General features: G+C 43.1%; 1 protein-coding gene across 1 annotated transcript in view; it reads right to left on the bottom strand.

Moving 5' to 3' along the window:
• ADGRV1 (adhesion G protein-coupled receptor V1) overlaps nt 1-22,607 on the bottom strand; it is a 428,595-nt gene that overhangs the window by 296,178 nt on the left and 109,810 nt on the right. Inside the window, exons 44-47 of the mRNA XM_054987564.1 lie at nt 21,880-22,055; nt 17,282-17,406; nt 16,283-16,449; nt 12,413-12,559 (exon numbers count right to left, since the gene is read on the bottom strand). Of these exons, the coding sequence (XP_054843539.1) occupies nt 12,413-12,559; nt 16,283-16,449; nt 17,282-17,406; nt 21,880-22,055 (615 nt within the window). The remainder of the gene's footprint in view (nt 1-12,412; nt 12,560-16,282; nt 16,450-17,281; nt 17,407-21,879; nt 22,056-22,607) is intronic.

Genomic DNA, 22,607 nt, shown 5'->3' with positions numbered 1-22,607 from the left:
TGGGGGAGACATCAGTTCCCCTAGGAAAGGGGATTATGGGCAGACAGGTAGGTTCCCTCATGGGGAGCTGTGGGCTGCTTTGGGGTGGCTTAGAGCCCAGGTAGGTCCAGGTCCACAGAAGGATACCCAAGTAGTTTGAGGTTGACTTTGATGAAGGTCAACATGTCCACCAGGTCCGGGTGCATACATTCACGGTGGGGACGGAGGAGCTCTCCCAGGTTGGAGAACACCCGCTTGCTCTGTACGCATTTGGGAAGACAGGACAGGATGTTGGTTGCCACAATGCACAGATCTGGCCATGAGGCAGATTTACTTGTCCAATACTCCAAGGGGTTGGAATGGGGGGGCTCTGTGGGCTCTGTGAGGTACTCTTGCACCATAGCCCCCGCCGAGTCCTCCACTGTGAGAGATGCACCTATTGTGCTGTGGCCAACCACACAGCCCACCGACAAGGCCCAGAGATCAAGTGGGTCTGTTTGGGTGGGTCTGTCCTGGTGTGGCTCTCTTCCCACCTCCTCCCCCTCCTACTCCTACTCCTTCTCCGCTACCTGCCCCTTGCCCCTGCCCAGTTCCCTCCGTCCTGCCTTCTCTTTCTGGAAATGGAGCACGGCAGTGTGGAGCTCCTTTTTCCAATGCTACATCTGACCCACCCACATGGCATTGCTGCCCTTGATCCAGGGGTCACTGAGGGAGGCCATTTGGTATGGCACCTCATGGTGCAGAGGATGCAAGCGCTCGGCCACACATGCCTGCAACCTCCTCACAAAGTCCGGGACCCTGGGGAGCAGCTCTTTCTCGTGCTCGAGCTCCTTGGCCAGGAACTGGTCGAGCCTGTGGATCAGGGAGATGAGCTGACCCAGGCTGGTCTCATATTAGCACAAGACCTTGGTGGCCTCCTTAAAGGGTTTCAGCATCTGGGACATCTGGGCAAGGACTCTCTATTCCATGGAGCTGAGGCTCAGCTCCTCTCTTCTCCTCAGAACATCCGTAGATGACAGGATGTCCTGCAACGGGCCCTTCTGCTTCACCAGATGACATACCATACTGTAGATGGAGTTCCAGCAGGTGGGCAGGTCCTGAAAGTGTTGGTGCTCAGGGTCCCCCCTCCCCTTGCCTCTGGAACAGCTCACAGAAAGAGTTGATGCTGTGGAAGAAGTGGGAAGCGATGTGGCAGCAGCTGTCCAGAGATTGAGTGTCCACAACGTTCCCTCATCCCAGCTGTCCCTTGGCTTGCTCCCCAGCCTGAGCACATCCCTCATCACCAAGGGCAGCTTGTGTGCTATGCACACCAGGCCCAGGAGGGATGCCTCTTTCAGGGCTGCAAACATGTTGCTTTCCCCATCTGTCACCATGAAGCTATGGACAAACACTTCCCCCCAGCCGTCCACTCCCTCAGTGCCACCTTTACGGTGGTGGCAATGTTCTTCCCAGTATGGACATCGTCCATCCTGAGCCTGGAGAAGAACTACCCTGTAGCCCAGTGTCAAGCATGGCACCTTTTCCGGGTGCTAGTTCTTGACCTGGGGCAGCAGAAGTCCTCTGGTTGCCACCAGTGGGTGGTGATGGCAAGGTAGCCGTGATGGCAGCCCCTCCACAGGTCGGCCGTGAAGTGTAGTGTACAGTCTTTGGCTGCCGACAGCTCCCTGAGCACCATGTCTCGCACAGACTGGTAGAGGGCAGGCAGGACTCGATGCCCAACAGTGCGCCGTGACGGCATGGAGAACCATGGGGCAAAGTGCTGAAGCAGCCTTTGGAAGCCCACACCCTCCACGACGGAGAGGGGGAATCCTAGCAGAGCAATTGTTTCTGCTACCACACGAACGTCCGCCTCCTGAGCCCTTGACCTCACCCTTTTCAATAGCACTATCCCCAGGGCTCATTTGGAGGCAGAACACACAGGAACGGCGTTCCGGTAGATCTGAAAAGAAGTCTCGTGGGTTTTGACCCCACCCACATTATTCCTTTTCCTCCGAGTGCAAGCCAAGTGGGGCTGGGCCCCAAAGGGACGTAAGCTGGTTGGATTCATTCTGCTCTGTTGCTTTACTTTCATTTGTGACTCGAGGGGGGGGGAAGAGAGAGAGAGAAAATGAGTGAAAGGGTGCAAGCCGAGTGGTGCTGGGCTCCAAAGGAATGCAAGCTGCTTGGATACATTCTGCTCTATTGCTTTACTTTCATTTGTGACTCGAGGGGGGGGGAAGAGAGAGAAAATGAGTGAAAGGGTGCAAGCCGAGTCGTGCTGGGATCCAAAGGAACGCAAGCTGCTTGGATTCATTCTGCTCTGTTGCTTTATTTTCATTTGGGACGGGGAGGGGGAGAGAGAGAGAAAATGAATGAATGGGTGCCAGCCGAGTGGTGCTGGGCTCCAAAGGAACGCAAGCTGCTTGGATTCATTCTGCTCTGTTGCTTTACTTTAATTTGTGACTCGTGGGAGGGGGGAAGAAAGAGAGAGAGAGAAAATGAGTGAATGGGTGCAAGCCGAGTGGTGCTGGGCTCCAAAGGAACGTAAACTGCTTGGAATTCGTGCTGCTTTATTTTCATTTGTGACTTGTGAGAGAGAGTGAGTGCATGGGTGCAAGCAGTGCTGGCTCTCCAGAGGAGGGTAAGCTGCTTTGAGTTCATTCTGCTTTAAGGAAATACCTGGAGATTTTTGCGGAAAGGGGCCTGAGGGGTGGATGTTGCCTTCGGACACACTTCTGGTGATGTCAGGGGGTGTGGCATATGCTAATGAGTTATGCTAATGAGGTCCTGCAGTTCTTTTTCTAGGAAATGACCCCTGACTATCCCCAACCCCGATGGAACAACCTCCCCAAAAGGAGCCTGCCTTACCATTCCACTCACACCAGCAGCATCCTCTGGGCAAGGCTCCTTGCTTGGGGTGGATTCCGGTGACCCTCCCACTGATTCCCGCTCAGAGGAGCTGGTAGCCCTCTGTCTCTCCCCACTGGATGTTTAGCTGGACAAGGATGGAGACCACAGGCTTGAGTGGAGCGTCCTCAGTTGCCTAGACAGGAAGACTGTCGATGACAGGTGCTTCAGGTCATTACCCCTGTGCACCAGGCCATCACAGACACAGCACTGCACCACACGAGGGTCATTTGGAAGGGCCTGAAAGTGCCTCCATACAGAGAGTTTGAACTGTGGCCCACTAACTGTTCCAGGGGAAGGAGGACAAAGGGTTACTGGCTGCGCAGCAGAGCTGGAAATGGAAGATGGAGTGAGGGGTTAACTGCAGGCAGGGATAGCACCTGGAGTTTGGAATGGGGATGGGATGGATGTTTCATCAAACCCCAACCATTCCTCCATGGATCCCTCACCCTCCTCCTCCTCAAACAGTTTAAAGAGTTCCTTTTCCCCGGCAGCAAGAGCTCTTTGGCCTCCTCCACAGCCCCCGCAGGTGATTTTTGAGGAGTGAGAGTTTCTGCTGCCTGAGAGCCCTGCCCAGTACTGCTTCCTGGGCAACCAGGACAACGAGGCCAATATTTGCACTTCCCCCCACGACCATACTTAGCCCTCACCCGAAGCCTCATTGTGCCAGCAAACAAGAATTAAGGAGAAAAGAAAAGGAGAGAACACTGTGAGCCCTCAGCCAAGGCGCCCACTGAGCTTGGTCCCAGGGCCTGGCAGCAGCCTTGGAACTAGAGGGAGGGGGTAGAGCACTAGCCCAACACTCCCAGAAACCTGACCAGATCAGGCACTAATAATACTGTGAGCCCTCAGCCGAGGTGCCCACTGAGCTTGGCCGCAGGGCCTGGCAGCAGCCCTGGAACGAGAGAGAATAGTTCCCTATCCCACCCACCACACACAGAAAAAATCCCAGCTCCAATGCACTCTCCTTGTCTCTCTCCCAAAAGGCTAGCAACAGCTCTGTCCCACTATACTGCCTGCTGAAACTGAAAGCCAGAACTGGGAGCACAGTGCCCTTTAATAACCAGATGTCTCATTGAGAAAAGCAGGAGGTTTGTGGTTGGCAGTCAGAACTGCCTAAAAGGGTTTGCAGGGATGAGATAGAAGTACCCATGGCTACAGAACACCACCCCTCCCCACTCCCTCCTCCTTGGTCTCGGGTCCCATGTAACCAATTGTAACCAATTTGGAGCTCCACACTTGGAAGAAAGACTTGCCCATCAAGCTAAATTGGGCTTAGATTGAGGTTTCCAGGGCAACAGAAGGAGTGCAGACAGAGTTCAGGCAGTCCCTGCCTCTGTTGTCAAGGGAATTGATTGAAGGTGCCTGACTGACTGGCTTCATAAACAGCAGACGAACCCAATGAACCAGGCTTTCGATGACCACTTGTTTGTCTACAATGGCGCCTCATGAACGGCTTGTTTGCGAACAGACGAATGGGCTGTTCATGGGTTTTTTCGTTCGGATTGCTGTTCATGCGCATGTCTAGTCATAACTTTGAATTTATTAAGACAATTCATATGCTCTCCCCAAAATCTTCTAAAGGTACCCTCCCTGCAAGGAGGTAACATCAACAGCTGACTATTCTCAAACATTTGTTATTTCAACCTCAAGGTTGGGTCACAGAGTGGGGAAAAGAAAAATATCACCATTGTGGGATAGAGTGGAAGCTGTCCAGAAGTTAGATATTCCCCAGACAAAGAAACAAGTAAGACGTTTTCTTGGAATGGCAAACTATTATAGAAGTTTTATTCCTAATTTTGGGGAAATAATAATACCTTTACATGAGCTGACCAGAAAACAGAACCCGTCCCAGACAAAATAGTTTGGAATGAAAAATGCCAAGAAGCATTTACCACTCTACAACAAGCGCTCACATCAAAGCCTATTTTCAGAGCACCAAACTACAAGAAAAGGTTTTACATCACCACAGATGCTTCACATTTAGCATTAGGTGCAGCCTGAGCAAATCTAAGCATTTCTGAGAGAAATATTGAGTCTGGGGAAAGCAGGCAAGCTGTGTGCAGTCTGAGCGTATTTAAGCATTTTTGAGAGAAATATAATCTGTGTGGAAGCCTGAACTGTGTATGTTTGTGAAAGAACATTCATTCAGGGCAAGAAAGGCAAACTGTGTGTGCACCTGAGATAAAATCTATGTGTATTTGAGTGAGAAATTGGTATCAGAAGCAGGCAAACTGTGTGTGCAGCCTGAGAGAAGATCTGAGTGACTGTGTCTATGAAAAGTAACTTTAAGAACAAATAACACTCTTTCGAACCCATCAAGCTTAAGAAATAATATGAATTATTTAATTCTTTAATATTTAATTTATTTATATTTATTATTTAATTAATATTAAGAAATAATATGAATTATAATATGATGAAGTCAAGAAGGCACCTGCATTTTAATTATTCCACAGAATGTATAAAACAGGTGGACTTTTGAAAATAAAGGGAATAGAATCACAGTTAATGTCTTTGAACTAGAGATGAGCACAAAACAGAACACGAACCAAAAAGAACCACGAACTGGCCCAGTTCATGGTTCTCGAACCAGCAGTTTGTGGAAGCTGCTTTCCACAAAATTCTGAACTGGTATGCTGGTTCGTTTGGTTCATTTTAAAGAACAATGCCCCTTTCCGTGCCGCTGCAAAGGGGCATTTAAACCCGCCGATCAGCGGCTTGTCATGGAGATCCCACAGCTCAGAGCAGCGGGGAAATGGCCATTTAAACTGCAGGTGGGGCTTGGAATTGCACTATGCACTATGCACTATTGCACTATGCCACACCACAGCTGTTTTGTTTAGTATCATTGTTTTTGTTTGCTCTTCAAATGTGAAGCCACTCGTTACCTTTGAAGACTTTAGACATATACAAGAGCTTTATTGATCCAAATACACAAGATAGTGCCAGAGTATATAAAATGAGACCTGCACCTTCACTGACCATACGAATTTTGATCTAATGCAGATGGCACTCATGCATTTCATAGCAAGCCTTGTTGGCAGTATGGGAAGTCGCGGGCTTCATACTATGAGCAGATGGGAAAGCCTTGAAAAAGAACTGAAGAACCAGACTTCCGGTTTGGGATTCATGGAGGTCTAACGCAGCTCCATTTGCGGAGCTGACCGGATTGCCGTTTTAACCGGCCGGAGGGGTGAAAATAACCCGCGGCCGACTGCTCTCAGGCGGGGAGCAGGCAAAGAACGCTCAAGACCCTAGGGTGAGCTAGATCTCGGACGAGGGGGGGCTCTACACAAGGAGTCTCCCCCCCGATCCTTGAGGTCCCACCTTGCGACGGGTCGGCTATAATCTCTGCGGCAATTTTGGGGCCAACTCGGCTGGCATAAGACCTACATACCCAAGCTTCGATCGGGGAGGGAAGTCGAGAGGAGAATTTAAGATCGAAACAGCGATTACAACCCGAGAAAGTTGAAGAGAAGGTAAAGATCGCTATCTCTTGAAACGGGACAGATTGACAAAAACAGAGAGGAAAGAAAGTAGATTTTTAAACTGCAACAGACTAGTGAAAAGGAGGTGAAGACTCGGCAGGAGTTGTATTTTAAAAGAGACTAAGTTTAAAGAAGTTATTACAAAAATCGGACTATTGTTTTGAATACCTGTGGTCTTGGAGCTGTGGGAAAAAGACACCATCGCGAGACCTGCTGTGGGAAGACGGGAGACAGGAAGTGCGTAATAACAATAGAGTGGCTGGAGGGAAGCGGCCCTTGCCAAGGGACAGGAAGTGGGGAATCGCCATTTTTGAAAGTGGAAGGGTCGTGGCTTCAGCGGAAGAGGAAGTAGGCCATCTTGGATTATAATAACATAGAGAAACCATAGAGAAAAGACGCCCGACATTTTGGATATAAAAAATTAATTTTGGCAAAGATTGGGACATTTGAAAAAAAAGGAAAACGTTTAATTATACGCCACGGAGCTGAGGAAGAGAGCAGATTCGTGGGAGCGAGCTAAAGCAAGCCCCACGATGTCGAAAAAAGAGTGGCAATCGGCAATAGAAAATTTGGACAAAAAACTTATAGACATGATGAAAGAACTTAAGGACACGAAATTGGAGCTTATTAAAGAGGTCAAAGAAGTTACACAGACAGTAAAGTCGGAGCTGTCAGAAGTGAAAAAAGGCGTGGAAACGATTAGCAGTGAATTACAAGGAACGAAACAGAGAGTCAAAACAGTAGAAGACGCGATGGAGAATTTAATAGAAACGCAACAAACAGAGATGAGATCGGTAAAGGGGAGGATGTCAGTTGCAGAAACTAAACACATGGAGAAGCAGCTTCGTTTTCGTGGTCTGCCAGAAGTTGAAGGGAAGTCAGCGCAAGAACAGATGACTGAGGTGTTGGCTGAATACCTGGGGAAGGAGGAGGAGGAAATTGTGGCTATCCTAGATGTGGCGTATCGTGTGAACTCGAGAATTGCAACCCAGAGGAAACTACCAAGGGATGTGATCGTGCAGTTTACAACTAGAAATATGAAAGAGAGGATTGTGACAAAACAATTTCAAGACCCATTGGAGATTGATGGCAAGACGATTATCATAATGAAGGAATTGCCCAGATCAGTGTTACTGGACAGGAAAAAATATAGAGTGTTAATTCAGACTTTGAAGGACATGAACATTAGGTACAGATGGGAGTTACCGGAAGGAGTGTCCTTTGAGTTTGGAGGGGCAAAAAAGCGTATCAGATCTGAGCGGGAGATGGAGAGATTTATTAAGGACAATGAAAAAGACTTACCAACAAAACCATGAATATGGAGAGTAAAGTATTATCTTGGAATGTAAATGGACTAAACTCACCGAATAAGAGAAAAAATATTTTTCATTGGCTACTAAAACAAAAATGTGATATTGTTTGTTTGCAGGAGACCCATATTAGAAAACAGGATGTAAAATATTTAAAATCTGGAAAATTGGGCAAAGAATTTGTAGCGGCTTCCAACAAGAAAAAAAGAGGAGTGGTGTTGTATATAAAAGAGGAGCTGCAGCCAAAATTTGTTATGAGAGATGTGGAAGCTAGATTTGTAGCAGTGGAATGTAACTGGAACTTAAAGAGAGTGTTGGTAGTCGGACTTTATGCACCTAACGGTGCAAAGGAAAGCTTCTTTGAGGACTTAAGGAAGCACTTAGACGATCTTGTATATGACCAGATAATTCTTGCTGGAGATTTCAATGGAGTGACAGATTTGGAACTAGACAAAAAGACTACAAAAGCACAAAAGAAAAGAGGATTATTGCCAAAGCTTTTTTTTGAGTTGATTCAACAAGAGACTCTCGAAGACGTATGGAGGAGAGAATATCCTAAAACCAGACAGTTTACTTTTTATTCTGCAAGGCATCTTACATTATCAAGAATTGATATGATCTGGGCCTCAAAGGACTTAGCGTTATGGACTAAGGAGGTAGGAATAATGCCGATGGTAGGCTCAGATCACAACCCAATTATGTGGAAATTCGGAAAAAGGAGAAAAAGGAAAGCCTGGAGAATAAATGAGGACTTGTTACAGGAAAGTGAGAATATGGAAATATTGAGAAGAGAGACAAAGTTTTTTATACAATACAACGTGAATAAAGAAGTACCAACCAATAAAGTTTGGGATGCGTACAAGGCGGTTGTAAGGGGCATACTAATGGACTTAAATGGCAGAGCAAGAAAAAAGAAAGAGGAGAAAAGACAAGAGATTGAGGAGAAAATAAAAGCCAAAGAAGTACAGTTAAAAAAGAGACCAGGGAAAAAGAAAATATACCAGGAAATCAAAATTCTTCAAGAACAGCTAACAGCAATGAGTAATAAAGAATTGGAGTGGAATCTTAAAAGACTGAATCAAAAAGCGTTTGAGGGTGCTAATAAACCTGGGAAATATTTGGCATGGCAATTGAAGAAGAAAAGGGAAAAGAAAATAATAAATAAAATATGTGAAGAAGATAAAACGTACTTGGAGCAGACTACCATTAGTAGAGCCTTCTATAAATTCTATGCTAAGCTGTATAATAAAAAAGAAGTAAACAAAGAATCAATAGCATCATATCTGGAGAAAACCAAACTTCCAGAAATCTCGGAAGCTTGGAGAAGTAAGTTGAACAGTGAAGTAACTGACGAGGAAATAAGCAAGGCAATACAATCTGCAAATCTAGGAAAGGCGCCAGGGCCAGATGGACTTACGGCTAAATTTTATAAGACAATGGCCAATGAACTGGCACCATTCCTAAAAGAGGTGATGAATGGAGTTTTTAGGGATCAAAGGATTCCAGATACTTGGAGTGAAGCGAATATATCATTGATCCCAAAGGAGGGCCAAGACCTGACCAACGTGAAAAATTACAGACCTATATCACTACTTAATAATGACTATAAAATTTTTGCGAAGATATTGGCGGAGAGATTGAAGGGGTGGCTCTCGGAAGTCATAGAGGAGGAACAAGCAGGCTTTTTGCCAGACAGACAAATAAGAGACAACTTAAGGACAGTGATCAATGCTATTGAATACTACGACAAGCGTTGTGACAAAGAGGTTGGTTTCTTCTTTGTAGACGCCGAAAAAGCGTTTGACAATTTAAACTGGGACTTTATGTTTGCCACTATGGAAAAGCTACAACTGGGAGAAAGATTCGTCAGAGCAATCAAGGAAATCTATAGAGACCAGACTGCAGCAATTGTAGTGAATGATGAACTGACCAAGAAATTGACGATTAGTAAAGGAACAAGACAAGGTTGCCCGTTATCTCCATTGTTGTTCATCTTAGTATTGGAGATTCTGATGATACAAATCCGACAAGATGAGGAAATACGAGGAATAAAGATAAAGGACTATTCATATAAGGTCAGAGCATTTGCAGACGACATAATGTTAATTGTAGAAGACCCACTGGAGAACATGCCAAAAGTGATAGACAAGATCAAGGAGTTTGGAGACTTGGCAGGTTTCTTCATTAACAAAAAGAAGTCAAAGATATTATGCAAAAACATGACTAAGCAGAAACAACAATTGTTAATGGAAACAACGGATTGTGAAGTAACTAGTAAGGTGAAATACTTGGGAGTTGAGCTGACTGCAAAAAATATTGATTTGTTCAAGAATAATTATGAAAAATTATGGACTCAGATAGAGAGAGACTTGATCAAATGGAATAGATTGAACCTGTCATGGTTGGGCAGGATTGCAGCAGTTAAGATGAATGTGTTACCAAGAGTAATGTTTTTGTTACAGACAATACCAATCATCAGAGACTCTAAACAATTTGAAAAATGGCAGAGGAAAATATCAGATTTTGTTTGGGCAGGCAAGAAGCCTCGAGTGAAAGTAAAAGTTTTACAAGATGCAAAGGAGAGAGGCGGAATGCAACTGCCCAATCTGAGACTTTACCATGATGCAATCTGCCTAGTTTGGCTAAAAGAGTGGATGACATTAAAGAATAAGAAACTATTAGCCCTAGAGGGATATAAAAAAATTTTTGGATGGCACGCATACCTATGGCATGACAAAGTAAAGGTCAACTCGATGTTCCTGCATCATTTTGTAAGGAGAAGTCTATTTACAATCTGGAAGAAGTATAGAACTTACCTACAAGAAGGAACCCCCTTGTGGGTGGTTCCATATGAGGTGATAGATCCGAGAGCTGTGGATAATGAACAACAATGTTTAACGTACAAAGAAATAACTAAGATTGAAGTATCTAAACTTAGAATAAAGACGCAAGAGGAACTATCACCTAACTATGATTGGTTCCAGTATAGACAGATTAGAGACTTATACAACTCAGACTTTGCAAAAGGGGGCATACGAACAGAGAACTCGGAACTAGAGCAGACCCTTCTTAAAGAAGACAAGAAAAGAATATCCAAGGTATACCAAGTATTGCTGAAATGGTATACTGAGGATGAGATAGTTAAAACACAGATGGTGAAATGGGCTATAAATTTCAATAAAGAAATAACAATGGAGGCATGGGAATACTTGTGGAAAACTACAATGAAGACAACGACATGTATCAATATTAAAGAGAACATTTTCAAAATGATCTATCGTTGGTACATGACACCAAAGAAGATTGCGCTAGGGAACTTGAATACTTCTAATAAATGCTGGAAATGTAAGAAACATGAGGGCTCCCTCTATCATATGTGGTGGTCGTGTGAGGTAGCTAGGCAGTTCTGGGGGGAAATAATAAGAGAAATGAGTGAAATTTTACAGTTTCAAATAAATAAGAACCCAGAACTCCTGCTGCTAAACTTGGGAATGGAGGGAATTCCAGCCCATCATAGGACGTTGATTTTTTATATGACTGCAGCAGCTAGACTTTTGTATGCGCAGAAATGGAAAGTACAAGAAGTACCAACTATTGAAGATTGGATCTACAAATTGCTGTATATGGCTGAAATGGACAAGATGACAAGAAAACTGAGAGACCTGGACTCAGGGCAGTTCAACACAGACTGGGAGAAGCTGAAACAATACCTGGAGAAGAAATGGGAGGTGGGAGGAAAACTGTGGCAGTTTGAGAACTACTGAAATATAATAAAAGTATAAAAGAGAGGGGTGACTTTACCGGGGGAGGAAGAGAAATGTGAATTTATAAGCAGTTAGATTAATTGATTGAGATATATATAGATATGTATAGGTCAACTGATAGAGAATAATTAATGATAAGGTTTAAACATGAGGATTGACTAACTAACAATATTTTCTTTCTTTGACAAGATTTATATGCACCAAACTGAATATATAGAAGAGTTAAATTGATTGAGTATCTGAGGAGTTATATAGAATTACCATAAAAAGTTGAAATGAGTAATATATAGAGAACAAATCAAATTGTTTGATTTAAATGTGGGAAATTTTTATGGTTTATGATATATAGGTTTATATAGAATTATTCAAAACTGGAAAATGGGATAAATTGTTTATCTAAAGACGTATAGTTTGGGTGTATAATAAGTAAAGGAGTTAAAGATGTACTGCTTAATATAATGGAGAATGTATATCTGTTTTAGACAGAGGAACTTAATAGAAGTAAGGGAAAAGGGACAGAGGGTGGGAAAGCTGTTGGAAGTCAACAAAAGGGGGGGAAAGGGAGGGGGTTAGAAACGAAAAATTAGGGGAAAATTGACTGTAATGTAAAAATAAAAATGTTCTAACCCAATAAAAATTTTTCAAAAAAAAAAAAAAAAAAAAGAACTGAAGAACCAGATGTGGACCTTATTGTACTGGCTGCCCATCCTATATTTATTTAGGAAATTTTTATGCTGCCTCTTCAGGAACCTTTTGTATCTTTTGCAATTCAGTGTGTTACAGGAATGAGGCAGACACATGAAATTGCAGGCCAGGATAGAAATTCTGATCCTAATGTTCCCCATGCTTATGACATTTCTATGAGACAATCCTGCTACAGGATTTACCTGAGATGGGGAAAAGCATGCTGAATGTATGTGTTCTAACCTAATTGTACAAGAGAGGTGTGAAAGAAACAATCTGAATAATGCAAAAAATTTACCTGTACTAACTTGATCTCATTGGTGAGGGAGTACACGGTGGTTTTAGAAGGTCTGTTTTGTTTTGTTCCACTGTGACTAATCACTATATAGGAGGATCCATCAATTTGAAAGGCCATACAGTGTTGAGGATTTTGAATATTAAAATCCTGAGAAAAGAACCATGAAGAACCATGAAGTTGATGACCCAAGTGTGCTTTGTCTGCTCAATTAACACCATGCATGAACAAATATCTAAAACAAAAATATCAGTTTGAAACTCCCATTTCTGTGAACAGAAGTACATTTCAATTGCACAAAATTGCAGACCCTTACACCACATTCCATGCTATTCCTGATGGTTCCTCCAATCTTTGGGACTGGCTTTTGGGAAAGGTGCTAGGGACTGCTGTAGGAAGAAAAAGGTGGGAAAATATCTGGTCTAGAAGCAGTCTACTTTTGGTTCTTTGGATCTAACAAACTATATAACATTCTACTGAGATGTCAAAAGGATCCCCATAAGAGATAAATAATTTGTCTTATTGAAATACGAGGTACAGTACAACATCAATATATCTAATTCTCAATACGGCCCCATTTATGAATACTTAAATCCAGAGACTGGAGTCATGAACAGACAAGGCAGATCTTTCTACAAACCCGAGAAATGCCCCAGCTTTGCAGAAAAACCTGAAAATACATGTACATATCGGGAGGTTCAAACAAAAACAAAAATAACAGAAGCAGTGCTTGTATCTTTAAGAAATGGATGCTCTCTAAGATCCTTGTAGACATTGTGGTGGTTGTTAGGCAACCATAACAATACCGGCAGTCTTCAGAACTTGGTTTCTGGCAAGAAAAAATGGGTGAAAGGGGCACAGCCTTCTAGTCTACCCTCGGTCTCCTTCCTCCAGTCCTGCAGGAAGGGATCATTGGGCCAGGCTCAACATCAACATCAACCAGGCAATTTCCTCTCATGCAATTTGCAAAACTCACTGAAGTGCAGTGGTGGCAAGCTGATGCAACAGATGTTGTCTGTTCAGCAGCAGCCATTATACAACTTGAATAGGTCCAGCAGAGGCCACTATACAACTCACATGAGTAACTTACTACTACATAACTTTTGCAACTTTGCCAGAAAGAGACTGTCAGGAAGAGTCTGCCAGGGGAAGGGAGGGATGGAAAGCTGAGAGCCAGTGTGTGTAGTAGTTCTGGAAGATCTGGAAGACCCAGGGTCAAATCTCCCCACTGCTAGGAAAGCTTTTTGGATGACTTTGGGCCAGCCTCTCTCCCTCAGCCTAATATACCTCACAGGGTTGTTGTGAGGATAAAATGGAAGACATAATGTTGTAAGGTGCTTTGGGGGCTCATTGGGCATAAAGGTGGGGTTTAAATGAAATGCATAATAAATAAAGTTGAAGACTGGAGATGCAGACAAAATAAATACTGGTTGTTGATGGGAAGGGGAGAAGGAATCAGGGAAAGGGGAGAAAATATGGGGGCTCTCATGAGATGAGAAACAGGAAATAGTGTGGCGAAGGAGTTGAAGGGGAAAATGAAGTGACCCTTACTAGTCCTTGTGGGTTTCTCACTTGTACCTCACCAATTCATCATTATAACCACTGTATTGCATTATTTATTTTCAAACTCTGCAGAAATCATTGGGTCTAAAGTATTCTTATTTTTTCACACACAGAGATTTAATATACAGTCAACAGGCATTTCAGTAACACAGTCATTAAAACAAAATAAAGCATGGATGGGCATCTGCTGGAACAATTACAAATTTGTAAGAATTTGGACATTGTATTTCATTCTTTTGCATGTCTTCAACATGCACAAGTGGATGCTGAATAATCTGCTCACACCAAAACATATGTGTTGTTTTTCAGGAATAAACTGCTCAAGCAGTTACTTGATTCTATCTTGGGCATTTGATTCCTCCTGAGAGCCAAGTGGTGTCTCAACTAGCTTACAAGGTATCTATCTGGCCTGATGGACACTATCCAAACATAAAAGGTGGGTTGAGGCTCAATTCCTTATAGCTATTATGGGACTCCCTAAATGTTTAACAGTAGCAGTAATGATATTCCATGTGGGATTCTGTTAACTACCCTTTTGTCATGGATTGCAATCATAAACTTCTGGCTGACAAGTTGCCACAGAGATCCATCCTCTAATTTTACCTATGTAGTATTGAAAGATGCATTTTCAAGCAAATGAGAGAAAGTTATAATCCACAGTTAACAGAGCTGAATTTTCTACCCCGGCTTTACTGTTTTAAGACCTGGGCGTTAATCAAGAAAAGGATTTGTGATATGGATTACCAGAATATGCATGCTATAACACATAGATCTTGTTCACTTTTAACTTTAGATCTACTTTCCAGTACTTAAGAAACATGCAAGTTATTTAAAAATCTCAAATGTACCAAAATATTGGTTTACAGTATTACACTGTAACTCAGCAATCCTTGAAAACCATGAGAGATCATATAAAGAAGAGCCTTGCTGGATCAAACCAGTGATTCATCAAGTCCAGCATCCTGTCTATGTCCTGTCAGGAGGGCCTGGAGAGCCAACACCAGGGCATAGAGGAAAAGGCCTTCCCCTGACGTTGCCTCCTTGCATTGCCTCTGAATGTGCAGGTTCCCTTTAGTCACTGATAGACATATCTATTTTCCATGCATTTATCTAATCCCCTTTTAAAGTGATCTATGCTTGCTGGCCATCACTACTTCCTTTTGCGGTGAGTTCCAAATCACTTGGTGAGTAAGGAAGTACTCCTTCTGTCTGACCTGAATCTATTGTCCATCACCTTCACTGCATGCCACTGAGTTTTATTAATTGGGGAGGAGAAAAAATTCTATCTACTATGTCTTCCTTATGCATAATTTTATAAACCTGTCTCATGTCAGCTCTCAAGTGGTGATTTTCCAAGCTGAAAAGTTCATCATAAGAAAGGTGCTCCAGTCTCTTAATTATCTTCATTGCTCTCTTCTGTACTTTTTCCAGCTCTTCAATATTGTTTTTGAGATATGGTGACCAAAACTGCACACAGTATTTCAAATGGGGCATCATAGATCTATACAGTGGCATTATAATATTGGCCATTTTATTTTCAATCCCTTTCCTAACAATCCTCTTTATGGAGTTTTCTTTTTCCACTACTGAGGAACACTGATTTGACATTTTCATTGAGCTAACCACTATGATCCAAAGGTCTCTTTCCCTCTCAGTCTCAACAAGTTCAAATCCCATTAGCATATACTTAAAGCTGGGATTTTTTGTACCAATGTGCATCACCTTACACTTACCTACAGTGAAATCGTTGCCCACTCATCCAAGCTTTTCACAGTTGGCCTTAGATTCTACAATCCCGAACAATTTTGAATAATCAGCAAACTTAGCCACTACACTGCTCACCTCAATCCCAGATCATTCATGAACAAATTAAATACCACCGGCTTCAATATCAATCCTTGTAGGAATCTACTGCTTACTTCATTCCATTGTGAGAACTTACTCCTGTTCTCTGTTTCCTGTAATTTAACCATTTTTTCATCCATAGGAGGGCCTGTCTTCTTATCCCATGACTGTTTAGCTTACACAGAAGTCTTTGGTGTTATCATTACAAACATATCCCTTCAAATGATTGTGGTACAGGGGTCATAGAGACCATATCCCATGGGTTGTTGTTTCCTAATTATCATGAAGGAGTTAATAGATGATGTAATTACTCCAGTCTTGGTAATGGTACTAGGCCAGGCCATTCAGCAGGACAGATAGTTGCCCTTTGTCTTGGTGGGGAGAATGTACTTATAATTGGAAAAGGGACTTTTTTTTTCCCTTTACATTTTAAAAAATAGAAAAAAATCTGTAAAAGTGTTTTACCTCAATAGGAACAAAAACACCCCTCCACTGGTATATTGAAGAATGTACAGCTGGATGCGTTCGCAACAATATGCCATATACAGATTCTCCTGATGTAAAAAAACACCAGCTAGATACTGGTTCTTCCACAAAACTTTGTAACATGGACAGCACACTTATTCCACCCTCTAGAACATGGACAAAATATACCAGTTATGGAGACAAAGAAAGAAACACTAGCACAACTAATGTAGTGACATTATCTCAAATACATACAATCATAAATTGGACAAAAATTAAACCCTGGAATAAAGAATGCAAAAACAGCAATGAGAATATAGACAGAAGTACCAGACAAGTCAGTTACTGGCTTGTGCTACCTGATACAGTTTAAGTGGGTATGCAAAGACAATGCATCCCACGCAAGCAAGCAAGGGGCAGAGGCTCCTGTCCGAGCTGTGACTGCCGCAATAAGTTGCCCTTGCTCCCCGTGCCCATTTTCTCTATTGCCCCAATAATAGTTGCTGCTGGTAGAAAGTATGTAATATGCAGAAATAGGGATTCTTCTAGCAGATACGACAGAGCCACAGCATCTCCCCGGTAGTGTAATGTTATGCTGGTCTAACCACCTCCCTCCAAAGTGTGGGATACAAGGAGGACAGCCAGTAGCCTAGAGAACTTCCAGCCACCCACTCCAATCATTGCTACTACACTAATGGTGCCTATTGCCTTACAGAATCAGAGCTCCATGGAATGGCCAAAGCAGACAGTAGACATAATTTTAATGCATCATTCTATGGCAGCTGGCTACCTCCCTGACACAGGGATGCTGGCAGCATGCTGTGCCATGATTGGTAGGTTGTGCCAAAGTTCATTGGCTATGCACCTTGGTGAAGGGTGTTTCTATTATACATTTCCCTTCTGCAGCAGAATAACAGAATTCCAACTCCCAGCAACTGTGCTATGCTAGTCATTATCATAGAATGGGGTTGTTAAAAATCAGCTCATAAATTGACTTACTTATACCAAATGCAGTATCTGATAGTGTTTCCCATTCCACACTGACTGATGTGTTGAGCCCATTGCTGCGTGATACTTCCAGGTAGACTGTAGCATTGGCTTCTTCAATGATGACAGAATTAGTCCTAAAAGTCAGGAAGACCATTACTAAAGTAAAGAAATACATAACCATCATAAGACAAGGGCCTGCAGTGACAAATGACAAAGGTAGAAATAAAAAACTAACACTGATATCTGATGCCGCGCACTGCAGGGGAAGGTAAGTGTGGGGCTGGGGCTGGGGGTGGTGGCAGATTTCTGAAGAATGTGAACCTGTGCCAGATTTCTGAAGAATGTGACAAAGGGCAGCTTAAAGGGCTCTGCCACGGGCAGGTCCCTTTAAACTATCAGCTGAGAGGCGGCGAGGGGGGATCCCCCCCGCCGCCTGCCAGCTGATAGTTTAAAGGGACCTGCTGCTTGCAAGGCAGGAAAGGGCGCGTTAAACTATTAAATGCCCCTTTCCCTGCTGCTGCTAAGCAGCCGGAAACAGGTATTTAAACCTGTCCCGATTTCCGTGCCAGTTCGTGGTTCCTGGTTCGTGAAAATCCATGAACCTCATGATTTGGTTTTTTGGGGTTCATGCCGATGTGTAATATAGATCTTAACAATACTAAGCTTGATGAAAATAATTTTAAAGAAAAATTGAGGGACATTTTAAAAATTAAGTATTTGGGAAATGTTTAAATTATCCCTACTGGACAGGTTAATACAATTAAATTGATGGTAATCCCAAAATTAATTTATCTATTAATGAATATTCTGCAATATTCCAGCACAATCCTGAGGCCCGCCAGGTGCTGGCATGCCCGCGTAACTGTGGCAGCTCCGGTTCACTCCCTGAGGACTTTTGCAGGAGGGCTGCATTGGCAGGCCGAGCCCAGCAAGGCACAACCAGGAGAGAATGCTTCATAGTTGCCTAGGAAATGCTGGCAGAATCCACCAATTGCAGGGTGACCACAGTTGACAGCACTGTGAGTGCAGGGAAAGGCACAGCCACTCCACGAACAGGGCCATGTTTCCCTGTCACCATCTGCCAGTCCTATTCCCCTGCCTGGCAGAGAGTGGGTGCACAGGGCAGGAAGACCCCCACAACCGGGCTTCCTGCACCCCAGCAGAGGCACCTGCCTCAAGAGGAACCCTGCCCTGTGAGGAAGGTGAAACTGAAGGAATGCCCATTGGAAACCACAGGACAGGAATGCCCACTGGAAACCATGGGAGAGGCTGGAAGGCCCACTGGATGTGATGGGAGCAACAGACTGTGGAGCTACCACACTGACTTGCAGCAGCTCCACTGAAACACATCACTGCATTGCAAAGATGCAAGGAGAATGTGGGCTGCACTTCAAGAGCTGTGCTCTGGCCCAGAGTGGAATGACTGCCTGTGAGACCAGAGAAACTGGTCATCTCATCCCCTGTGCCAGATTTCTGAAGAATGTGACAAAGGGCATACCTATGGTGAAGTGGAGGGGGGCTGCTGTTATGCACAGGCAACCAAACAGATAGGGAGGGAGTTGTTGTTCGTCACAGACTTTATTGAACTGCCCAAAGTGAAGAGGATGTCTGGATGCATGTTGCCAACTTCCCTTGCCCAGAAAGGGAGCTGTCATGGGCTGGGTCAGCACAGGCAGGATAGTCTAGGTCTGGTCCAAGGTCAGCACACGAGTTCAAAGCCCAGAGGGAGTTACAAGTCCAATTTCCAGAATTGAAAAGCTGAGTCTAGGCACGGTCCAGAGGTCATACAGAACGGCAGCAGGGCAGGGCAGGGCAGGGCAGGGCAGGGCAGGGCAGGGCAGGGCAGGGCAGGGCAGGGCAGGGCAGGGCAGGGCAGGGCAGGGCAGGGCAGGGCAGGGCAGGGCGAGTGGTCACAGTCAGAGCAGAATGCTGACATGTTGCTTCCACGTTCCCTGGTTGCCTGTGGCTGGCTTTTATAGATAGGCTGGGCTTGCAGCCAGCTGCTTGGGAGCTATCCTGTGCTCACTCCTCATCACTCTCAACAAGCAGCTGGCATCTGGCCAGGAGGAGTGCACTTTGCCTCCTTGCCTGCAATTCAGTTCTCATCTTCTGTCTGCGGCACTCAAAGGGTGGAGGTGAATCTGGAGGGCTGGGGTCAGCTAACTTGGTTTCACCTGCTGGGGCAGAGCTAGAGGGCATTGGTCCTGCCTCAGCTGTTGATGGTGCAGGCTGATCAGCAGCTTATGTTAGCTCCCCTTCCTCTGAGGAGTCCTTAGCTTCTGGCTGTTCAAGGCTGGCTGCATGGGGCTCCTCTTCCCCAGAGGAGTCCTCTCTATCACTCAGCCCTGGCTGACTCATGACAGGAGCTGTGCCTGTCAATTCAGCAAAAGCAAGTCAGTGCTAAGAGAGGCATTCCACAAGTTGCCTGAGGAACCCCTCTCAGGAGCGGGGCTGACTTGAAGGCTGCCTGGGGAACCACTCCTGAGGCTGGCTCTGATGGTAATCAAGAAGGATTACTGGTGGCTGGAACAGCCGTGCTCCTCAGTCTCCCTGATAGGTCAAGACCGGCCTAAAAGGAAAATGGACACACATGTGCTGAGGGGCCTGGTGTCGTGCAAGCCATGGCCAGGTCTGCCACATCACAGGAGGGTTCCACAATTGGGGGCAGTGGCAGCTGCTCCATCATCACAAAGCCACACTTATGCCTGCACCTGGCCATGGTGGCCGGGCACCAGGGGAGGGTGGGCGCTGAGCAGCGCCATGGCTGCATGCCGTCATAGGGGGGTTACACCAGAGGGAGTCCAGGATACACCAGTGTAACTCTTAGTTGGCTCCCTAAGTGCTTTCGGCTCCTCCACTCAAGATTACAGGGCCCAGGTACCAAATATTGCTTTGTATCATGATGGTTGCTAAAATTCTGTAGTTATCAAACTGGTATTCAGACAATTCTGACTGCTACATTATTGCCTTTGAACAGGCATCAGCTCATCTCCCCCTAAGAACCATGGCTTAATAAACAAGCCAGGAAAGGTATTATAAAAAAGAAAAAATTGTAATCAATAATATATTACAGTGTTGAGTACACATAAGAATAAAACTTTAATAGATATTTCTCCTTTATGTTCTGCTATTCAAGGTTTAGATAAATTTCAAGGATATAAATTGCAATCTTTAACTAAATGGGGGAAAATAGATTTTGAAATGTATAATAAATTTATAATTGGTAATAGCAATGTTCTGTTTGAAGACATTTACTTTAATAACCAAATTAATTAAGTCAAAAGTTACATGACAAAAAAAGTATTGTGAAACTCAGGGATGAGAGCATATATTCAGTTTGAATGAATTATTACTAAAAATAGAAACATCAATTAGCTAAACAATATATTTTATTAGTTTTTCCTCAAATAATAATTATCGCCTTAAATGGAACTGTATGTTAGGTTATGAAATTCCTGATCAAACAAGGGAATTTATGATGACACAAGGGCTAACTTTTTCTGTTAGTCTACAGTTTAAAGGAAATATTCTTAATTTGATTAGCATTATTTACTGAAAAGGCTTTCAAGAATGTCTAGCTCGTGTTCTAGTAAATGCTGGTTGTGTGGATTGAAGGATGCTGACTTTTATCATCTTTGGTGGCTCTGCTGACAGGCTCTTCAATTTTAGCAAAATGTACCAGAATTACTAAAGGACGATTTTGCTACTGATATACTTTTTACATCTGAACTCTTTTTTAAAAATAATGTATTGAGTATTCCTTATTAATATTGGAATATTATACCCCATGCAGTTACAGCTGCTAGATTAGTTTATGCTAAACACTGGAAGAACAAATTTTGGTTGATATTATGGAATGGGTAAAGTAAAAGATGTGTTTTTCTTGGTAAAACTAACAAATTTACAAGAGGGTAGAAATTTATATGAATTTGAAACTCTTTGTAAAAACCTTTTTAATAATTTAGAAAAAAAGATGAAATTAGATTTGTTGTTTATATGTATTATTATTTCATGTCATTTCCTTCCTATGTTTCTTGTTGTGTGAAATAAAGAATTATTATTTAAGAAAGGAGTTGATTATCAAGGTACGGCAAATAGGACAATTAACTAAAGTGATTGAAATTATTCATATTTTCTATATGTTGTTTTCCAAGAGTAGGCAACGAAATTTTGATCAAAAAGGAACATATGGCATTATCAATATTTATAATCATGTGATATTAACATTTTTCAGTTCTTCCTTATGGCATCTTTGATATACCATGAGTTTTTAGTTTGTAAGTATCCGGTTTTAGACAAATCACTATAAGAACAAAGAAAGTATTACTCAGGCCAATATCCTGGCAGGTCTTGCAATATCCTATCTACAAACAAGAAAACATGAAGTCGCCTTATACTGCATCAGATCATTGGTTCACCAAAGCCAGCATTGTCTACTGGCTGCAGCTCTCCAGGATCTTTGACAGAGGTCTTTCACATCACCTACTACCAGGGATTGAATCTGGAACATTCTGCATACCAAGTCAATGCTCTACCACGGAATCATAGCCGTTTCCCCAAAGAAAAAAATGCATACATTCATATATGAAGACAGCGACACGATATACCTATTTGAAATGGGGAAGATACTAAAAAGTCCCAATGGGGCCTGGTTTTGTAAAACTGTGATAAAAGTTTCTACTCTGATGCCTAGTCTGGCTCCTCCAGTTGGACTAAACAGCGTAACAATGAAATGCTCATCCATTTCTGGTTCAGTATCTAATATGGCAGAAATATGCAGAGTCTGTAAGAGAGGGGGGGGGGAAGAGATAAACCAAAAAATTCAATGAAACTGGACCACACAAAGAATTGCAATTAGTGAGTATTAAGAACTATAAATATGAGCATCATTATTCTGATTCCAAAGCAAATCAACATCTCCTTTATTATGCCATGGACTATACTATTATGTTTACTGTATATATTATCTTATTCTCGCTGCACTGTTTACTACCTATATAATACCATTTTCTGCATTAATATAATACTTATGCTTGTTTCAGATTTCTGTAATCCTAGTTCTATTACATTGTTTATTACATCTCATCCTGTTGACTGTATTGACTTTCACTGTGTAATCAACCTTGAGTCTTAGTGAGAAAGGCCAACTATAAATAAATAAATAAATAAATAAATAAATAAATAAATAAATAAATAAATGTCTGCATTAGAGTTGACCTACATACTACAAACAATTAAATGGTAAACTGAGGTGAATGAAGTCTGTGTTCTAGCAATTCAGCACAGTGCCTGCAATATTTTGAATGTTCTTCTTGTATACTACATGAAGGGAGGT

This window comes from Eublepharis macularius, chromosome 8, assembly GCF_028583425.1.
Source record: "Eublepharis macularius isolate TG4126 chromosome 8, MPM_Emac_v1.0, whole genome shotgun sequence".
NCBI lineage: Eukaryota > Metazoa > Chordata > Lepidosauria > Squamata > Eublepharidae > Eublepharis > Eublepharis macularius.
Note: the sequence above shows the minus strand (reverse complement) of the source record. Positions and strands in the feature narration are given on the sequence as shown.